The sequence below is a fragment of the Natator depressus genome, chromosome 26, assembly GCF_965152275.1.
Source record: "Natator depressus isolate rNatDep1 chromosome 26, rNatDep2.hap1, whole genome shotgun sequence".
Classification (NCBI taxonomy): domain Eukaryota; kingdom Metazoa; phylum Chordata; order Testudines; family Cheloniidae; genus Natator; species Natator depressus.
The window spans coordinates 12912059-12930451 of record NC_134259.1 but is presented as its reverse complement, the minus strand read 5'-3'; the positions used below and the strand labels follow the sequence as shown (position 1 = coordinate 12930451).

The window sequence follows — 18393 nt, the reverse complement described above, 5'->3', positions numbered from 1 at the left end:
GGAAAATGCCCATTTAGCCAAAACCCCAGTTTTTCAGTCGAAAAAGAGTTTCGCTGGAACATTTTTGACCTGCCCCATCCACAGAGGTCGGTGGGAGCTGGGACTTCGGAAAATCAGGGGACTAGTTCTGATTTAAGCTCCATCCTGAGTTTGAGACGGTGGGCCTTCGTTTCAAGGAGTTTCCTAATGAGGCCAGTCTGATAGGGAGCAGCCTGACCGCATTCAGGATGTCGGGGACTGGGGGGTGGGGTGGGGGAGGGGTCTCCTGGGCAGCCCCATAGCAGAGTACTCACTGGTAAGCAGAGGTTAGGTTAAGGTTCCTCTTCAGGCTGAGTAGCTGGGTGAGGTTCATGGATGGAGGCAGGTTCCCGGGAGTGTCGATAAACTGGAGAACAGGGGGAGAAATGAGTCATGAGGAGGGTCCCGGTCGGGGAGAGCGGGGTGTGTTGGAGTAGAGAGGGAGCACCGCTGTGCTGATCCCAACAGCATTTCGGGAGGGAGAAAAGAGTGATGAAGGGATGTGGTCCTACTTCCGGGAACTGGCGGGACCAACGTGGGGCTAAAATCACCCCTAGCAGAGAAAGCCACTGACGGGCTTTGGAAAGCAAGAAGGAGAGGATGGGGTTCAACATCCATACCTTTAAGGATCCCCATCTCCAACCTAGTACTATCCCCTGGGGTACCCGCTACTACTGCAGTACTACACCTGGGGGTACCCACTACCATACCCCAGGGAACCCAGTACTATCTCAGTACTACCCCCTGGGTACCCTAATATCACACTACCCCCAGCGAACTCCAACACCGAGGCACCACCCTCTGGGGTACCCTGTCCACTATAGCCCTATGCCCTGGAGAATCTATACGACACTCTGGAGTACCCAACACTACCCCTGGGTACCCTAATACTACAGCGATCCCCCCTCAGGTACCCAGTGCTTCCACAGCACTACCCCCTGGAGTACTGTGCATAGCTCTGCCTTAGCACTAGCCCCTGGCCCCTCCTCTCCCTGCACTTGGGGTGGCCATCTTGGGGTTCATCAATGGTCCGCGGCAGGTTGACAGACCTGGAATCCCTCCCTCGGAGCTTCCCTGCTATGCTGCGAGCCCTGGCTCCCTTTAATCCGCGTGGGAGACTTGGTCTTTGGGCAGGAAAAGGAGCCTTGCTAGCCCTTCTGCATCCAGATCTGTCCAGCCCCTGCCACTCTGGGCTGGGCAGAGTCCCTCAGTGCATCTCTCTACTTCCTGAGCTCCAGCTGGCCAATGGTGGCGGGGAGGGCGGGGTGGGGAGCTGCGGTGACAGTCGGCTTCCAAACAGAGATCAAACGTTAACCGTTGTTTGAGGAGGTTTAATTAATTCGCTGGAACGATCCGTGCGCATCAACTATGCCCGGGGTAAAGCAGTGGAAAGGGCCGAACGTGGGCATAAGTGGATCATTCTGCAGCATGCAGCAAGCGTGTTATTAGATCACACGCAGGACGCTGAGGAACAGGGTGAGGTGACGGGACTGATCATCTCCTCATTGGGTCACGTTCATCCCTGGGGGAACTTGGCTGATCTCGGTGGAATTGGAGCGAGAGACAGAGCGCAGCTCCATGGAGAAAGGAGGCTGCATTTGAACCGATTTACAGTATTGCTGTGTGCACACAGCTAAATGTATCCATGTACGACAGCATGCACCTGTGCAGGTGTGTATGTGACACGATGGGCCAGATCCTCAGCCTGCCCTCCAGCTCCTTTCACTACGCCACGTGCGAGGCAGACGAGAAGCCAGTGTAACTGGCCACTGAGAGAGATTTCTCAGCCTCAGGGAGCAGGCTGGAAGCCTGGTGGAGGGAAAGGGGCTGTAACCCTGGCTGGACACTGAGCGGGGCAGATGTGAGCCTGGATCTCTTCCATCACACCATGTCACACAAGATATTGTCATAAACCATGCACGCTCACACGCGCCTACATTGATTGCACACTCACAGGTGCCTGCACTGATTGCACGCTCACAGGCTGACAAGCCCGCAGCTCGCTCAAGGTGTGTCTGCTCTGCAACCAGAGCCTTGGCTGCAGCTCATGTTGATATACCCAACCTAGCTTATATTTAGCTAGCTCAAATCACAGCTGTGAAGCCACGGCAGCCCAGGCTAGCTGCTCGAGTCCATACCCACGGTCCTGGATGGGCTTGTACAGGCTTCCTGCGCTACCATGGCTTCACTGCTATTGTTATTTAAGCTGCTAGATCAAAGCTAGCTTAGATATGTCTCCATGTGCACCTCTGGCTGCGGTGGAGACGTACCCGACACGAATTATTCTGGTGATGGAGAAGAGAAGTTTTTTACAATGAAGCAAAAAGCTTCCAGTCGAGGCGTCAGTAGCCCGCAGGTTGCTACCTGCCAAGTATAGTCATTCACGTCCTGATTCATACACTTATACACACTTGTGCAAATGGTTGAGTCTAACCCCAGGGCCCCCCACATCCCAGGGACCGGCCCCAGGATTAGATCTGACAGCTTTATGGCCCCAGTATGTCAGCAGAGTATAGCGGCCATAGGGCAATGATAAACGAAGGCCAGAGCGTGCCTTTGTGATTGCGTTAGAGAGCGGGAGTTTGCGATGATGGTGCGAGTCCGCTGCAATGAGTATGTGCGAGAGAGCTGACTGTGTGTGTGAGATATGGCATCTGCAGATGTGTGTGTGCACTGAGCATGCAATAGTGAGCATGGTAATGGGTGTGTACATATGTGGTAGGAAGTATGCAGGTGCGTGTGGTGATGAGTGTGTGATGGGGGTAGGAGGGTGAATAATAAGGACAGTGGGTACGTCCGGCAGTACAGAGTGCACAGGTGTGAGTAGATGGTGTGTGTGCATACAGTAATCAGCACAGGGTGCGTACGGCAATGAGTGTGTGTGCTGGGTAGCTTTGTCTGGTTAACACAGCCCAGCCCAAGCTGGTTCTTCTGCCTGGGGAGCTTACTATCCCCTTTATCCTGTGCCTGGAGCACAGCTCGCCAGGCTCGGCACACCAAGAAAGCAGGGACCCACCTTGTAAATCTCCTGATTGGCCCAGTTCTTACATAGCAGCGTCTGGACATTGCCCCCAACCAGAAACGTGGCGAAGACCAAGAGAATCAGAAGCCAGGAGAAGAGGAAGCTAAAGCCAACGCCCCTGCAATAGAGAAGGAGATGCGTTACAGGGAGCGCCCTGCCAGCTAGTCCTCCATCCTAGCATGCAGTGACTCTGCAGGAACAAACGGGGAGGAGGGCAAGTTGGGAGCTGCTCTGCTTCTCTTTGGAGTCCCTGGCATCCGCACACATGTCTCCGCAGCTGCATGGAACCATCCCCCAACACTGCCACGCCCGCACCGGAAGGCACTGACCACAGACCTGCCAGGCCACTGAAGGGTCCCAGGTGGGCTTGTACTGCCCAGGCTGCTGCGGCTTCACTGTTATTGGTACCTGAGTTAGGTAGAGCAAAGCTGGCGTGGCTACATGGGTCTCCATGTGCTGAGGTCACAACTCTGATTACAGTGTAAACATACCATATGTCTCATGAGGTTCCTTAGGCCTGCGGGGTCCCTCTGCTCAGAGGGAGTCCAGGCTCCAGCGTGCTCGGCGGTGGATCACAACACGGGGATAGTGAGAAAGACTCTCTTTCATCCCCCAAGTGCACAAACCAAACAAGAAACTCACTAAGGCCACAGGTAAATAGATTGTAAGGCCAGAAGGGACTGTTGTGATCATCTTGTCTAACCTCCTGCATCACAGAGACCAGAGAATGTCACCCAATGATTCTTGCACCAAGCCTATAACTTCTGTTTGAGCAAGGGCAGATCTTTTAGAAAGGCATCCAGTCTTGTGTGAAAGACTGCAAGTGATGGACAATACACCCCGCCCTCAGTCACATGTTCCAATGGTCCTGTGAGACCACACACCCCAAAGGGGAAACATCTTAAGTAGCACTGGTTGAAAAACATCAATTATTCTTTGTGGGGAAATTTCAGAAGTGTTTCTTTTATTCACAACTTCTTGGTTTTTCATTGAAAAACTGAGTTTTTAACCAACATTTTTCAGTTGTTGGTTTAAACTGGAAAATTTTGACCAATATAAACATTTTCCACACAGATTTTTGGTCAGAAAGCTATTTTCCATTGAAAAAGCTTTCCGTGAAAAAGTTTCATATTACGTCTGTACAACTTTAAAATTAAGATGGGTTGAAACATGCTGTGGTCATGCCAACCATGCAAACGTGACGTGAGACACACTGTGGCCACGCAAACCACACAAACATAACAAGAAGTGCCGTATGGACAGATTCACATTAACTGAACAAACTTCACATGAAACATGCGGTGGTCAGGAGAAGGATTCATTGTAAAGATCAACTAGCTTCTGTAAAGATGGGCCCAAACCCAAGCCGTGGCTGGGAACACCCTAAACTCGGGGGAAGGTCAGATCTAGATACAAACTTTGCAGCCCAGACCGGTCTCTGACATGAATCGCGCAAACCCAAGCGTGAAGCATGTACTGCCAATAAGGAACCTGCTGCTGGTATCAACCATGCTCAGGTCACCTGGCATCAGATGTCCACCGGGAACATTTTAGTGAGAGGTGGAGCTGCCTCTTAGCCATCCCCGAGGAGACCCAAATGGGAAGAGAAGAGAGAAGTGAGTGCCTAGGCAAGCTCCTGCATCTGCTGGGCTTCACCTACCACCCACCCAGAGGACCCCTCCGCTCCCACCCCACACTTTGACTGTGACACCATCCACCCTTTACAGTGCCACATCACCATGGAGAGCCTCCCCGCTGACAGCAGAGGGCTGGACTCCAGTCCACTCCCATAGCCATGTGCCCGTCACAGAATTTAGAGGCCAGATGGGACCACCAGATCATGTAGTCTGACCTGCTGTGTAGCACATGCCACCAATGCCACCACATCACAGAGATATTCTCTCCCCATCACCCCCAGCTGAGGCGTAAGGGCCCTGAACTTGCCCCTGCCCCACCCAGTACAGTAATAGTCCCTTACACCAAAAGGAGTTTGGCCCCAGCTTCTCCCCTGCTTTCGTAGTCGCTTGGATCCTCCCGCATGGCGAGCCCACAGGCCCCAAGGGACAGCCCCAGGAGGTTACAGGCTACAACCAGCAGGATCACGGAGCACAGCACGATGCCCACAATCCACCTGCGGAGAGAAGAGGTCAGAGGAAGTCAGGAGCCACAGGGTCAGTTAAAGAACGAGCCCCCCACTTCTGGTTCATTCCCCCATCCCAGGTGGCAGCCTGCACCGTCGCCTGCCACGACTGGGAGTGAACCCTAAATTCAGCCTCAGACCCGAGCCAACAATCATTGTTAGTCAGCGGAGGCAGGAAGTCAAAAATGACCCTTGGAGAGAAGGAGATGGGAGCAATGCACCTGTTCCTCTACTTCAGATTTCTACACTAGGCTGGATTTGAACTCACTGGGATGGGATTTCATGACCCTGACACAGCATCAGAGCCACCCAGGGCCTGCTAGCAAGAAGTCAAGTGATCAGCTGGAAGGTTTTGAGGAGAGCCCTGAACTCCTCAGTGGACTATCAGCAGCCGGGGGGCTTCAGTCCAGGAGCAGCTAGGGCTGGTACGATAAATTCTGAACCCTCTTAAAGAAGTGTGACACACTGACAGTGTGTGTCTGTTCTCTTCTGCTAGTGGTGGTCCACCAGAGGATAACAGCCTACTACTGCTTCCTGCTAATAGAGTGGCTCCTTTAGCTCAAATGGTAGAGGGTAATACAAGGGATTTAGCCATTCCCAGAGGTTGACCCGGGAGAATTGTTAGCCTGCTTCTGATTTCACTTCCCCTGGTTTTATACAGGTGTAACCTGCTTGACTTCACTGGAGTGACTCCTGATTCACACTGGTGTGAGCTCAGAATCAGGTCCATCGACTCACACAGCTGCAGCCACTCCCCCATTACCTGTATTTCTCATAGTGTTTCACCTCCTGGAGGTAAGGGCGGCTCTTGTTCTCCGCGTGCATCAGGGCATCATTCAAGGGCTGAGTGTAATCAGAGACTGGGAAGCTGTCTGCAATAGACTGGACCTTCTCACTGACCTTGTTCACTTCGTCCTTTAGCTCTGCAAGGTGAGAGTGGGAGATGTAGGGGGGACTTAGTGGGAGCCCTGCAGCTGGCAGGGACGGGCGTAGGCAAGCACTGGTCCTTCTCTGCGGCCTCAAGGAGCTGGATCTTACAGGACCATTCACAAAATACACCCCTCCTCTGTTCAGGACAGACCCTCTCACCCAGCCTGTGCTGAAGTCCTAGAAGTGTCTGCCCCTTACCTGGTGCAGTAAACACACCCTAACCATAATCTCTGACTGAACCTTTCCAAAATGATTTGGACAGGGTTTGGACTCAAGTCTCAGGTACAGACCAAGCTCTCGGGCTCAGACGGGTCCTAGGACCCAGGTCCCGAATGCTTGTTGACCTGTGTCAGAGCGATTTGTGCATGGACAGTAGGGGGGTTTGGACTCAAACTTAAGTCTGAGGCTGGGCTTACAATACAGTGTAGACATACCCTCAGAGACTCATATTACCCCAGTTTGAGTCCCCTGTAATGGGTAGGATGCTGGCCTGTGTTTCAGGATACATAGGTCCTACGCTCAGCTCTGCAGCTAGGGTTACCAACTTTGGTTGGATGAATTCCTGGAGGTTTCCTCGCATGACATTATCTTTAAGTAAAGATTCATCTTTAATTCCTGGGGACTCCAGGGCAACCCTGGAGGGTTGGCAACCCTGTCTGCAACTGATGTGCCGGGTGACCCTGGGCCTGTCACTTAACCCTCTCACTCTTTGTCTCTCCTGTCTATTTTGACTGTAAGCTCCTATAGGGAAAGGCCTGTCTCCTACTGTAACCACACCAAGCACAGTGGGAGCCTGGTCTCTGCTGTGGCTCTTTGGCTGAGTCTCTCACTTCCCTAAGGTTAGGGCCTTTCAATATTGCCACCCTTCACTCCAATTTCCAAGGGTTTATGACCCCAATATAAAGATTTTCTTGTTTCTTGCAGTTCCATTGAATACAAGCGGGACCGTTTCCCGGGGCAGGTATTTTGGTGCCTAACTTCCACTGAAATCGGTGGGAGTTAGGTGACTAAATACGTCCGAGGGTCTGGGCCCCAGTGCCTGGCAGGGGCATGGATTAAAGGAAACAACAAAGTAAGAGGGAACAAAAGTAAAGTTCCAGGAGGAGAGCACAGGGGGTGCATATCGTAGCAGTCTGAAGCCATGCTGGGAACAAAATGGCTGCTGTCTCTGCAGGCCGGCTTTTTTCTTAGGAATTTAAAAGCGGGGCAGCTCTCAAGAACCAGAGGCATTGTGGTTGCATAGCTGCATGTATCAGAGTTTGGAAATGCAACACCCTACTGACCACAGAAGAGTTTTGCTCACCCTGCACAACCTGGGCCATCTTCACAACAGCTAGGTCTGGCATCGAGTTGAACGTGCTGTTGCCCTGGAAGAGCAAAAAGAGCCGTTTTCTCCCCCAGAATCGAACCAGCTTTCACATTTGCAAACAGGCCCCAGGCCTTGTCCGTCACATACCTTGTCAATCAAGTCTGGGAAGTTAGCTTTGGGGAGACCAGACAGCGTCTTCAAAACCTGTTCCACGGAAGGAACCTGCAGGAAGAAACCAGCATTCCATGAACAGGTGAGTTCCCCTCCTCAACTCGGCAGTGTCCCTGCTGAGTCAGCGTACCTGGGTGGAGCAGCGTTGAGGGATGTCCCGCACCAAAGGAATGGACACAAAGGTGCTCAAGTGGCAAGAGAGACCCATCCCTCCATCAGACCTGGGAGGAGAAGGCCCTCTCTCTACAACCCTGCACTCACCCTTCTGTAGTCAGCTCCCGGCTCCAAGCTCTGGGCTTTGCCCAGTGCCCGGGCACAGGACGTGCAGCGCGGACTGTCCAGCAGGGAGACTGTGCTCTCCTTGCGATCTCTCAGCGCCAGGCCCAGCTCATCCTGGAAATGGGTCAGAGTCCGCACGGTCTTGTTGAGAATCTGTAAATGGTGCAGCGAGTTCTGTAGGTCTTAAAGAGAAAACCCAAGGCTAGTTCTGGCGCTCCGCTCCGTCTGTGCCACGAATGCTATTCCATTCGCTGGCCCCCGCCTTGCTACTACACGAGTAGCTACGGAGCTGCTCAACAGACGGCCATCTTCAGTGCAGATGCCACCCCCCGGGCCCCAGCCTCTGGCTAGAGATAGCGTGTCTGGCACCAGAAGAGGGGAGTGGAACAGAGGAAGTTCTAAGGGTCAGAGGCATCTTCAGGATATGAGTGTGGGATGAGATGTGAAGCCAGCATGCCCAATGCAGGGCAGAGGAAGGGGCAGGGATCCCAGCATCAGGCAGAGGGGATCTCTGGGAGGTAGAGGTTTGGACCTGTCCCCAGCCTAGTCTGGCATAAGGAGGCTCCAAAGACTGGTCTGAAGGACTTTAAAGTCATCTCCTTTCATTTCTGACAGTGAAGGACAGTCCCACTCACAGGAGAAGGTGAGCCTCCATCTTACCTTGTGCCCTGCCCTGAATGGCCTCCAGCACTGAATACACCTGCTCCTTCAGCAGCGAATGGATGGTGAGGCCAATGGTGCGGCTGACATCTGAAAAGCACCAAACCACCCTTTGTGAGCTGCTGCCTCCGCCCTGCGCGGGGCAGGTGCTGCTCTGACTCGCAGCAAGCGGGAAGAAGCTACGGGCTGCAGTCAGGCTCCATTGCGGCAGAGTCTCCCGCACATGGGGAGCTGGAATTTGGAGTCTGGCACCCCAGCATAATAAACACCAGACCTGAGCGTAAGGACACCTCCTACAGCAGGCTGGAGTGGCGAGTCTCTCAGCCCCTGTGGGCTGCAGCCATTAGATGGTGCCGTCCCTCACTAACACACACAAAGCCAGTATGCCGCAGAATGCAAACTTCAACGACTGCCATGATGTTGCGCTGATAACCGAGAGCAGGATCTGGCATTATCTCCGGCTTTTCCTCCCCCTCGGGGCAAACTTTGGAGATGGCCACGCTCTCTCCCTGCCCTCGTGGGGTAAGAGACCCAACGTCCACCCAGGCCTGCTCAAAATCTCTCTACGGATTGGACAACTGATGCTGATTTGAACCAACAATGAAGACCCACTCCCAGCTCTGCAAAGGGTTCGGGAGAGTCTCCCCCTGCCCCAAAGGGGGCTTTGCTTAGGGTTCGGGCGAGGGCTACTGACATGCATGCAAGATGCCCACTAGAGCTTGGGGCAGGGCTGAAGCAAAGCTGATGAGAAATCGCTCCTTGCCGTTTCAGAAGGCTGCTACGTGGTCCATTGGGAATTTTCCTTTTGTAGGGCAAGCACTGAGAAAGACCCAGGTGCCTGGGATAGATTTTATTTGGGGTGATGGGAAGCGTTTTCCCGCACGATCAGGATAAGTGTAAGGGTGATCAGGGAGTCCAGATGCTGTGGATACAGTTGGGGTTTAATGACTTGATTCTGCTCCTGTCCAAGTCAGTGGGAGCTTTGCCATGACGTCGCTGGGAGCAGGGAATGGTGGAAGGGAGTCGGAGTCATGCAAAGAAACATGTGCCAACTGCTCAGAGAAGAGAGCTGGGACCAGGGGTCACGGAACTGCTTTCCTCTCCCGCAAGTACCCAGCCTCCCAGGAATAGGGGAGACTGCTCTGGCCTAGAAGAGGAAAGGCCAACAGCCAGACACTCACTGTTCAGGTCGCCGATTATTTGCTGTCTGGGCACCGCAAACTGGTCCACGACAGACTGCACCCCCTGCCGGAGAGAGAGAAGCAGAGAAAGGTCTCACTCAGCTTCCTGGAGGCTGCATCAGCATGGTCAGTTGGCTTGGGACCCACCATCGCTTGGGCCCATAAAGCCTGGCTGGGCTCTGCCTCTGAGCCTGGGCACGGTTCGTTGTGCTTTTGGCCCCGGACTGGGGTCCCCCGGGTGAGCAGAAAGCCCCTGGGTTTGTTCCATTCCATGTAGCCATCCCAGTTTTGCTCAGTTAATTCTCCTGGACCCCAGCACCCTCCCATTCTCTGCAGGCAGTAACGCCCCACCCGGTTCTCATGAGGGACTGTCCCACCTCATGCCTCGTCCTATTGCAGTGTATTGTGACCATAACGAGCCGAGTCAGCTGACCGTGGCCAAGGATGGGTCGTGGTCTGCATTGTGTTGTGGCTAATGGCTGGTCCCAGTGGGGTCTAATCACAAGTAACATCATGGCCGCCCAGGGAAGGCACATAACTCCCCAAGATCCCCGGCACTGGCTTCTCCATCCACCACCCAGAGGTGGGAACCCTGCTTCCTGGGCAAATCTCCATGCAGCCTTAGTGAGTGGCGCCTCCCTAGACAATAACCGATAAACTCCATGCAACCAGGGCGCTCTCTCTACTCACACAGCAACTGAGCTGCCCGCTTGGCCCTGGGCTCTGTGGCCAGGTGCTGGGCTGGGGACCCAATGCCCTACATGGGGGACTTCTGGGAGAGATGTATTTATGGCGCCCTCCTGGACCTCCCTTCAAACACAGCTCCCAAATCATCGCCTGGCCCCTACTGAGGTCACCGCTGGATCAAGCCCTGGGCAGCCAGGGACGCTCATGTCTTTAGCCTGCCCCAATCAGCGCCATGGGGAAAATCCAGGTCCCTGGGCAAAGCCTGAATACATTGGAGAACTTGGGTGTTTGAAATCCTACTCCAGCGGCAGGCCCCAGAGAAGCCACGCTGCCCCTCACCAGCCTTGGGGCTGAAGTACCCTTTACGTGCAGGGTTATTTGCAGCATCATACTGGCTTTGCTCCCGCCAACACCCAAACCTCAGCTCTGCCGACGTGCCTTAGGGGCAAGGTGGGCCACAGGGAGTGGGAGGGGCCCCCCAGATCAGTGGGGCCACGCCAGATCCACTGAATTGAGGGCCCGAAGGATTTAGCCGTAAGGGAATGAAAACGCCATTGCATTAGAGCGCTGATTATTAAGAGCTGTGTATCTCATTAACCCCACCCTCAAGCCTGTGGCTTCCCCGCTGGCTCCCACGTGTGTACCAGAACCCCGGCCGGATCAGAGCCCCTCCTTGGCTCTGTTCGGCTGGACGGGGCTGTGCAGCAGTGCAGAATGCAGATTGAGCAAACAGCCTGGCCAGGCGGCAGCGGGGAGGGAAAGAAACAACGCTTTGCAATTAAAAATGAATTTTTAATGAAGCTGCAGCACATTGTGCCTGCTCCAGCAGTGAAACCCGGGCGGGCCCCACCACGCCGACAGCTCTAGGTCCGAGGGGAAGCCCATAGGACAGCCGGGAAAGAGATGAAGGTCAGAGGCTGGAGCCGGGGGGTGTAGTATGGTATTTTCCCTCTAGAAGAGCCTGATTAGACCGGGGGCCCAAGACAGAGAAGAGGAGCAGGAGGTGTTGGGAGAGAGCAGGACCCCAATCTGCCTTGCTCTGGAGAAAGCAGTCGGCACCCGTAAAACCTCCCCGCACTTGCTCTGGCATTGGCCCCTACGCCAGCCATCCACAGCCACTTCCTGTCATGCCCGGCCAGGATGCTGCCCTGTGAAGGAGGGGTGGGTGCCCAGAAAGGCGGATCTGGACCAATGTGGAGCTGCTGAGAACTTGGGCTGAGACCCCTCTGCTCATCTCACATGGAGCCGGAGGAGTCTCCGCAGGGCCCGAAGGGAGCTCCGGCTCTGTCCCCAATGCAGGCGGGCGAGTGAATCCAGCAGCCGCATCTAGTGCCGGACAGGCTGCTGCTGAGCAGCATGGAAAGCAAAGCAGCTAACTGTAGCCAAGCTCCATCTGGGCAGTTAGCAGGGCAGAGGAAGGGGTCCCCTGTGCGACCGCGGCACAGGATCATAGGAAGGGGACGTGTCGGATCACGGTGAACTATCCTGCCCCACTGCTAATATTCCCTGGGCCCACAGGAAAGCCAGTGCAAAGGGCTCCACCATGCTGCCAGCACCCCAAGGCACAGCAGCCCACTACAGCATCCCATCCCGAGGCACAGCACCCCAGTACATGGTGCCCCAATGCACAGTGCCCCCAGGCATCCGACCGCCCGTGCACAGCGCCCCACTGCACCGTACCCCGTTCTGCTCCACCTCCCCACACAATGGACCCAACCCCACTGCAGAATACTCCGCCCACCTCAGCAGCACCCTTCTCCAGTGCTCCAGACCCCACCTGGCTGCTATCACCCCAAAGCACAATCCCCACCCCACTCCCCCCAGCACTGGACTCAGCGCTCTGCTCAACCCCACAACGTACTGTACACTTCATCCCATCCCGCAGCGTACCCCATTCCACCCTGGATCACCCCGCTCAAAGCACCTGACTGGCCATGGATCACCCCTCTGCACAGCACCCCTGGTGCACCTTTGCCCAGCTGGCCAGGCTGAGCATTGCCCTGGCTGCCAGGCCCCTCCTCGGCCTTGCCCCCGCTCAGTACTTTCCCCAGCACACTGCAGAGGTGACATGTGTCATCTCCAGGCTCGGGGGAGGTTCGTGCTGTTTTTCATGCCCTGGATTCGCGGCTGTCTCAGAGGGTGCCCGCCAGTCTCCTTGCATTAGTGCACCAGCCTTTCAGGAGCCCTGCCACTGCGGTGGCCGGGCAGCACGCTCAGCCTGCAAGGGGGGGTTCTTAGCTGACTAGAGCAGAAAACTCCACATTTGAGCAAGTGGCTGACGCACCCGCCGTGACAGAGCCTCCTCTTGCGCGGCAGCGGACACTTGCTGACAGAGACACGGTGCTGAGTCGGCACCTGCAGCATGTGCAGGGGTTGCAGAGTGGATTGGCTCAGACAGGATCAGACCCTCCCTACGGATCTTGAGGCCAAATCTATCCAACCCCATACATACCCCCTGTATCGACTCATCCCCATAGACACCCCTCTACCATCCTTCTATCCCTATACACCCCCGTCTCTCATGTATCCATCCATCCCCATACACTCCCCTTTATCAATCCATCCATTCATCTATCTATCCATCCGCATACACGCCCCGCCATCTATTCTTCCCAAGATTTCGATCATCTATCCACCCACCCACCCTTCTTCAGGTATCTATCTATCTAATGTGCCCATCTGCCTGGCATCTGACTGCTCTGGCTGGCCTCAGTGAGTGCAGATTGTTGATTTCAATGGTTACATCCCCCTGTTTGTGCCACATCTGAGAGTATGAAGAAGGGCTGGGAACTCACTTGTTTTCCTGATGGCACAGTGCTCTGCGCGCACTGGTTTGGTCCAGGGCTGGGCCTGCCGATTCCTGAGAAGGGCAGCCCCAGCTCAAACCAGGAGGTACCTGTGATGTTTCACTCCATATTCTTTAGGAAAATATTCTTATGAAATGAATATGACATCACTGAGATGTACTTTATGCACGATGGGTCTTGTAAGAGATCATTGGAAACGTCATAATTTACTGAATGTGATTATCCAATGTGTACACCTGTATCATTTCTGTATCTGAAGTTAGGAATAGTGACTATGTATCTGTATTTCAATTATGCTCCTTTGGGTGATGCCCACTGCTAACACTTCAGGTACAACAATGGAAAGGCCAGACAGGGCGGACGGCCCATCAGCGAGGACAATGGGCTGTGAAAAGTTTTGGCCCTCCTACCGACCCTCCATACTGCCACTGGATGCTACAGAGTCAGGTGGTCTTGTCACCCGATACTAAACGTTACCTGGGACGTCTTGTAACTTTCCACTGGAAGGGAAGGGGGTCAAGTTTGGGAAAAAAAGGATTCCAGCTTTATGTAAATCCTATTTAAGGGTGGGGAGGAAGGCAAACGGGACTCCTCCTCTCCATGGCCTGTCTGCCTAAGAAGAAAAACTGCTAAAGGCACCTGAAGGGAAGGCAAGGGGAGAGTCCAGACTGAGACAGGGGTCCAGTCTGAAAAGGAATATAACTGCAACTTTGAACCACAGAAACTTTGCAACCTGCCTAAAATAACATTTAGGGTGAGAATTTACATTTTGTATCCTGTTTCTTAAGTATACAGAGCTTAGCTTGCGTACTTTTTTTTATTTGCTCAGTAATCTGCTTTGTTCTGTCTGTTCTCTCTTATATCCACTGAAAATTCGCCTTTTGTAGTTAATAAACTTAATTCTTGTTTATAATATAACCCAGTTTATGTAATTTCTAACGGGGCTGGGGGAGGCAAGAAGTTGTGCATATTTCCCTTCATATTGAAGGAGGGGGCAAATTTCATAAAACCTTTGGGTTTGTACCCCTTAAAGGGAGCGGGCACCAGAGTGTTGGGGCAAGCCCCTAAGGCTGAATCATTCCAGAGCAGATCCCTGTCTCTCTGTGCAGCTGGGTGTGGCCCTGCCTATGTGCTTGGCTGGAAGAGGCTTGTGAGCCTGGTCCAGCCAGGCCGGGTAAAGGGGACCCAGACTGGCAGAATAAGCTCACTCAGTGGCACCCCAAAGGGCCCAAACCCATCTCAGTACCAACCTAAGAGAGTCGCTTTTTATCAGCCGTAAGAGCAAGTGACGGTGGGAGGGAGCGAAGAGGAGCGAGCAGCAGACAGGGTCTTGGGGGGGAAGAGGCGATGTGGGGGGCAGGGCCTCAGGGGAAGGGGCGGCAGCCCCCCCCCCCCCACTTTTAGGGAGCTTCCACCACTCCTGATCCACAGCCCTTCTCGATCCAAGTCCTGGGCTTCCCCCTCCTGCTGATGAACCTCAGTCCTGACCTGGATCCTCTCCTGCTGTCCCTGGCCTGGGTTCCCTCCAGCATGCGTCTTAACCCCATCCGCAGCCCCTGCTGTCCCAGTCCTGGGCTCCCTCCCCACTACCATGCACTTTAGTCCTTACCCACAGGACCCTCTACAGCCACCACTGGGGATCCCCTCTTCGCTAGTGCTGCAAAGCTGGGGCAGAGTTGCCCATCCGTCCCGTCCCCAGCCAGCAGGCAGATGACGCCCATCTTGCCAAAGTCTGCACAAGCAATGGGGTCTTGGAGGGAGACTTAGGGCCTAGACAGGATTCCAGAGGCAAGTAGGATGCCTCAGCGCCCCTGATATGCAGCATTGGCTACCGGGACCCATACCTGCATGCCTCTCCGTCTCCAGCATAGGCACATCCCGAGATCCCTGCGCGGCTGCTGTTCTCAATCCTGGCCCTGCGAGCTGACAGCCAACAGGCAAGGCGGCTCCAGCTTACCTGTGGGATGCTGCCAATATTCTTCCTCAAAGTGTGTAGAGTGGCTGGCACGGCTCGGGCCCCAGGCTCCATCTGCTCCGTCACCCGCTGGTTGGCAATGAAAGCACAGATAACACCAGCCCTGCGGGAGACGAGGCCAAAGCAGGTCACCTTAGTGCTCCAAAGAGCAACCAAATCTACTTGTCCAACAACCCTCTGACATGCAACGGGCCAGAACCAACCCCAGAGATACGGGGGGGTCTTCAGATCCAGCTCTGGGCTCCATGGCTGGTCCAAACTCAGTCCTCAGGTCTATGCAAATGACCCCAGACCTTGTCCTGGTTCAGAGTCTCATCCCAACTCTGTATCTCAGCTGTTCTCTGTGCTCTCAAGAGCGGGACAGAGGTGAAGAGGAATAGGAACCCGGGGGCAGGTCAGAGGGGGATGACAGGGTGAGAACAGGGGGATGGGCCCCTGGGGATTGCTGGGGTGAGGGGGAAAAGCTGGGTTGAAATTCAAGGTTTCAGCCCATGTTTTTCATATGCAGCCTCTGATTTGGGGTGCCTCCGTTTCTGGGTGCCCTACTGCCAGAATCAGACCTAGCCCCTGCTGTGATAGCCGGGGTGCCCTTGCCCCAGATTCTCTCCTGAATGGAGGGCCCCTAATGCCCCTTTTCCCTCAGGCCCTGACGTGCCAACCCTAGTGCCCAGGAAATGCCCAAAGGGAGATTAGCCCCCAGTGGCCCCCGCCCTACCTGGAAAGACCGGCACTGCCCCCATGTGGTGCCCTATGGTACATTGTCCCCTCGTGGTGCCCCCTGGACTAGCTCCCGTGTCCCATCCCCAGTGAGCGGCCCATCCGCCGTCTCCGCTCCCCTCCATCCATTACACACCTGCCTGAGCCCCGCACCCCCCAGCCCGGCGCTGGCCCTCACTCACAGGAGGATGGTGGTGGTGAGGGAGAGGCAGAACGTGAGAAGGTTGCGCCGGCAGGCGAGGGAGCGGCGGTCGGCCTTGATGCGCCCCCCACAGCGCCGGCGGCGCCGGCAGCAGCAGAAGCACAGACCAGTCGCCGGCACCGCCACGAAGAAGAGCACAGCGATCATGGCGCAGACGACGTAGCCGGCCTGGTAGCGGACCACCTGGGGGGAGCGAGCAAGGGCCTCCTCATGGGGGGGTACCTCACCTGGCCCCCACCCATTCCCCTCACCCTCCCCTTGCCCTGCCTCCCCACCCATCTCCCCCACACCCTCCCCTTGCCCTGCCTCCCCACCCATCTCCCCCACACACCCCGCTCTCCCACGCCCTCCCCTTGCCCTGCCTCCCCACCCATCTCCCCCACACACCCCGCTCTCCCACGCCCTCCCCTTGCCCTGCCTCCCCACCCATCTCCCCCACACACCCCGCTCTCCCACGCCCTCCCCTTGCCCTGCCTCCCCACCCATCTCCCCCACACACCCCGCTCTCCCACGCCCTCCCCTTGCCCTGCCTCCCCACCCATCTCCCCCACACACCCCGCTCTCCCACGCCCTCCCCTTGCCCTGCCTCCCCACCCATCTCCCCCACACACCCCGCTCTCCCACGCCCTCCCCTTGCCCTGCCTCCCCACCCATCTCCCCCACACACCCCGCTCTCCCACGCCCTCCCCTTGCCCTGCCTCCCCACCCATCTCCCCCACACACCCCGCTCTCCCACACCCTCCCCTTGCCCTGCCTCCCCACCCATCTCCCCCACACACCCCGCTCTCCCACGCCCTCCCCTTGCCCTGCCTCCCCACCCATCTCCCCCACACACCCCGCTCTCCCACGCCCTCCCCTTGCCCTGCCTCCCCACCCATCTCCCCCACACACCCCGCTCTCCCACACCCTCCCCTTGCCCTGCCTCCCCACCCATCTCCCCCACATACCCCTCTCTCCCACGCCCACCCTTTGCCCCGCCCCCTCCCACAGCTCCTTGCCCCGCCCCTACTAGTCCCCCCCACCCATCCCCCCCACCCTCGTCTTGCCCCGCCCCCACTAGCCCTCCCACACCCTCCCCTTGCCTCACTGCCACCAGTCCCCCACTCCCTCCCCTTGCCCCGCCCCTCACTTACTCCTTGCCCCAAACCTTCCCTCCCATTCACCCATGCCTTCTCCTTGCCCCATCCCTCCCATGCCTTCCACCACACCCTTCTGACACCACCCCACACATCTCCCCCTGCCCCGCATTTCACTCAGCCAGCCCCAGTTGTCCTTTGCCCTCAGGCCCATCCTTCACCCGCCCCACCCCTCACCCCTGCGGTAACCCAAGGAAATCCCGGTGTCCGCCGTGCCACAGGTGGGCCCCCAGAGGAGTAAGTGAAGTGGGGCCACCCAGGACAGGTACAAACCCCCCCCACCCCGGCTCACCTGAGAGGTTCTGACTGACGACGGCTCGTTCAGGGCCACCCGGAGCAGCTCTGTGAAAACAAAAACCAACGGCCCTTCAAACCCCCGAACCCGACCGCCTTTCCCCCTCCTCGCCTTCCCCCTGTTACCACCGCCCCATCAGGATGCGCCAAGCTGCCGGGGAGGACGCTCTTCCCCTCCATCTTGTGCCCAGCGGTGGGGCCAGGTCTCCCAAGGACTCGGAGCCGGCATGGCTCACAGGCCCCCGTCAGGGCCCGAATTTCAGGCACACACAGTACCCGGGTTGCCCCAGGGCTCTCTGCCCCGCCCCCATCTGGCTCACCTGTGGGGAAGGGGTTCTGCTGGACCACATCCAGGTAGCGCCGGACGACACCGTAGAGCGGATCCAGCGAGCTTGGGACCCGGTGCTGGGCGGGGACCTGCTGGTCAGCGCCTATCTCCATGAACTGGTGGACGAGGAGAGGGTTTCCAGGCGGACATTTCTGGGAGCGAACTGGATCCAGGAGAACCCAGGCTAAAGCCAGAGACAAGTGCAGAGGCACAGCTGAGGCTGAGCCCCCGACGCCTCTGGGCTGAGGGGCCTGCATTGGTTCAGAAACAGCCCTGGGGGGGGCTCTACCGCCTGGATTGCAATGGAGCCCCAAGGAGCCCCAGCCCTCGGGGAAGAGAATTCCCTCCCGCAGGGGCTGTGCCTGGAAGCCGCTGAGCCGGGTGGTCTCCTTGGAGGGGCCCAGACCCCCTCAATGCTCCCAGCTCCCACACACAACGCGGGGCGCACGGAGAGGCATCCCGGGCTCTGGCGCTCCCTCCTCTTCAGCTGATTGTCCCTGCAGCTGGAGTGCCTCTGAAACTGGCCCGACTGGTTTG

General features: G+C 56.4%; 1 protein-coding gene across 1 annotated transcript in view; it reads right to left on the bottom strand.

Moving 5' to 3' along the window:
* Window positions 1-18113, bottom strand: part of PROM2 (prominin 2) — a 29624-nt gene extending 11511 nt beyond the window's left edge. The window contains exons 1-13 of the mRNA XM_074940057.1: window positions 17849-18113; window positions 17527-17576; window positions 16079-16281; window positions 15162-15282; window positions 9711-9774; window positions 8530-8619; window positions 7852-8051; window positions 7567-7641; window positions 7414-7477; window positions 5944-6103; window positions 5019-5171; window positions 3035-3158; window positions 294-385 (exon numbers count right to left, since the gene is read on the bottom strand). Coding sequence (XP_074796158.1) covers window positions 294-385; window positions 3035-3158; window positions 5019-5171; window positions 5944-6103; window positions 7414-7477; window positions 7567-7641; window positions 7852-8051; window positions 8530-8619; window positions 9711-9774; window positions 15162-15282; window positions 16079-16281; window positions 17527-17576; window positions 17849-18113 — 1661 coding nt within the window. The remainder of the gene's footprint in view (window positions 1-293; window positions 386-3034; window positions 3159-5018; window positions 5172-5943; window positions 6104-7413; window positions 7478-7566; window positions 7642-7851; window positions 8052-8529; window positions 8620-9710; window positions 9775-15161; window positions 15283-16078; window positions 16282-17526; window positions 17577-17848) is intronic.
* Window positions 18114-18393: the final 280 nt, after the last annotated feature.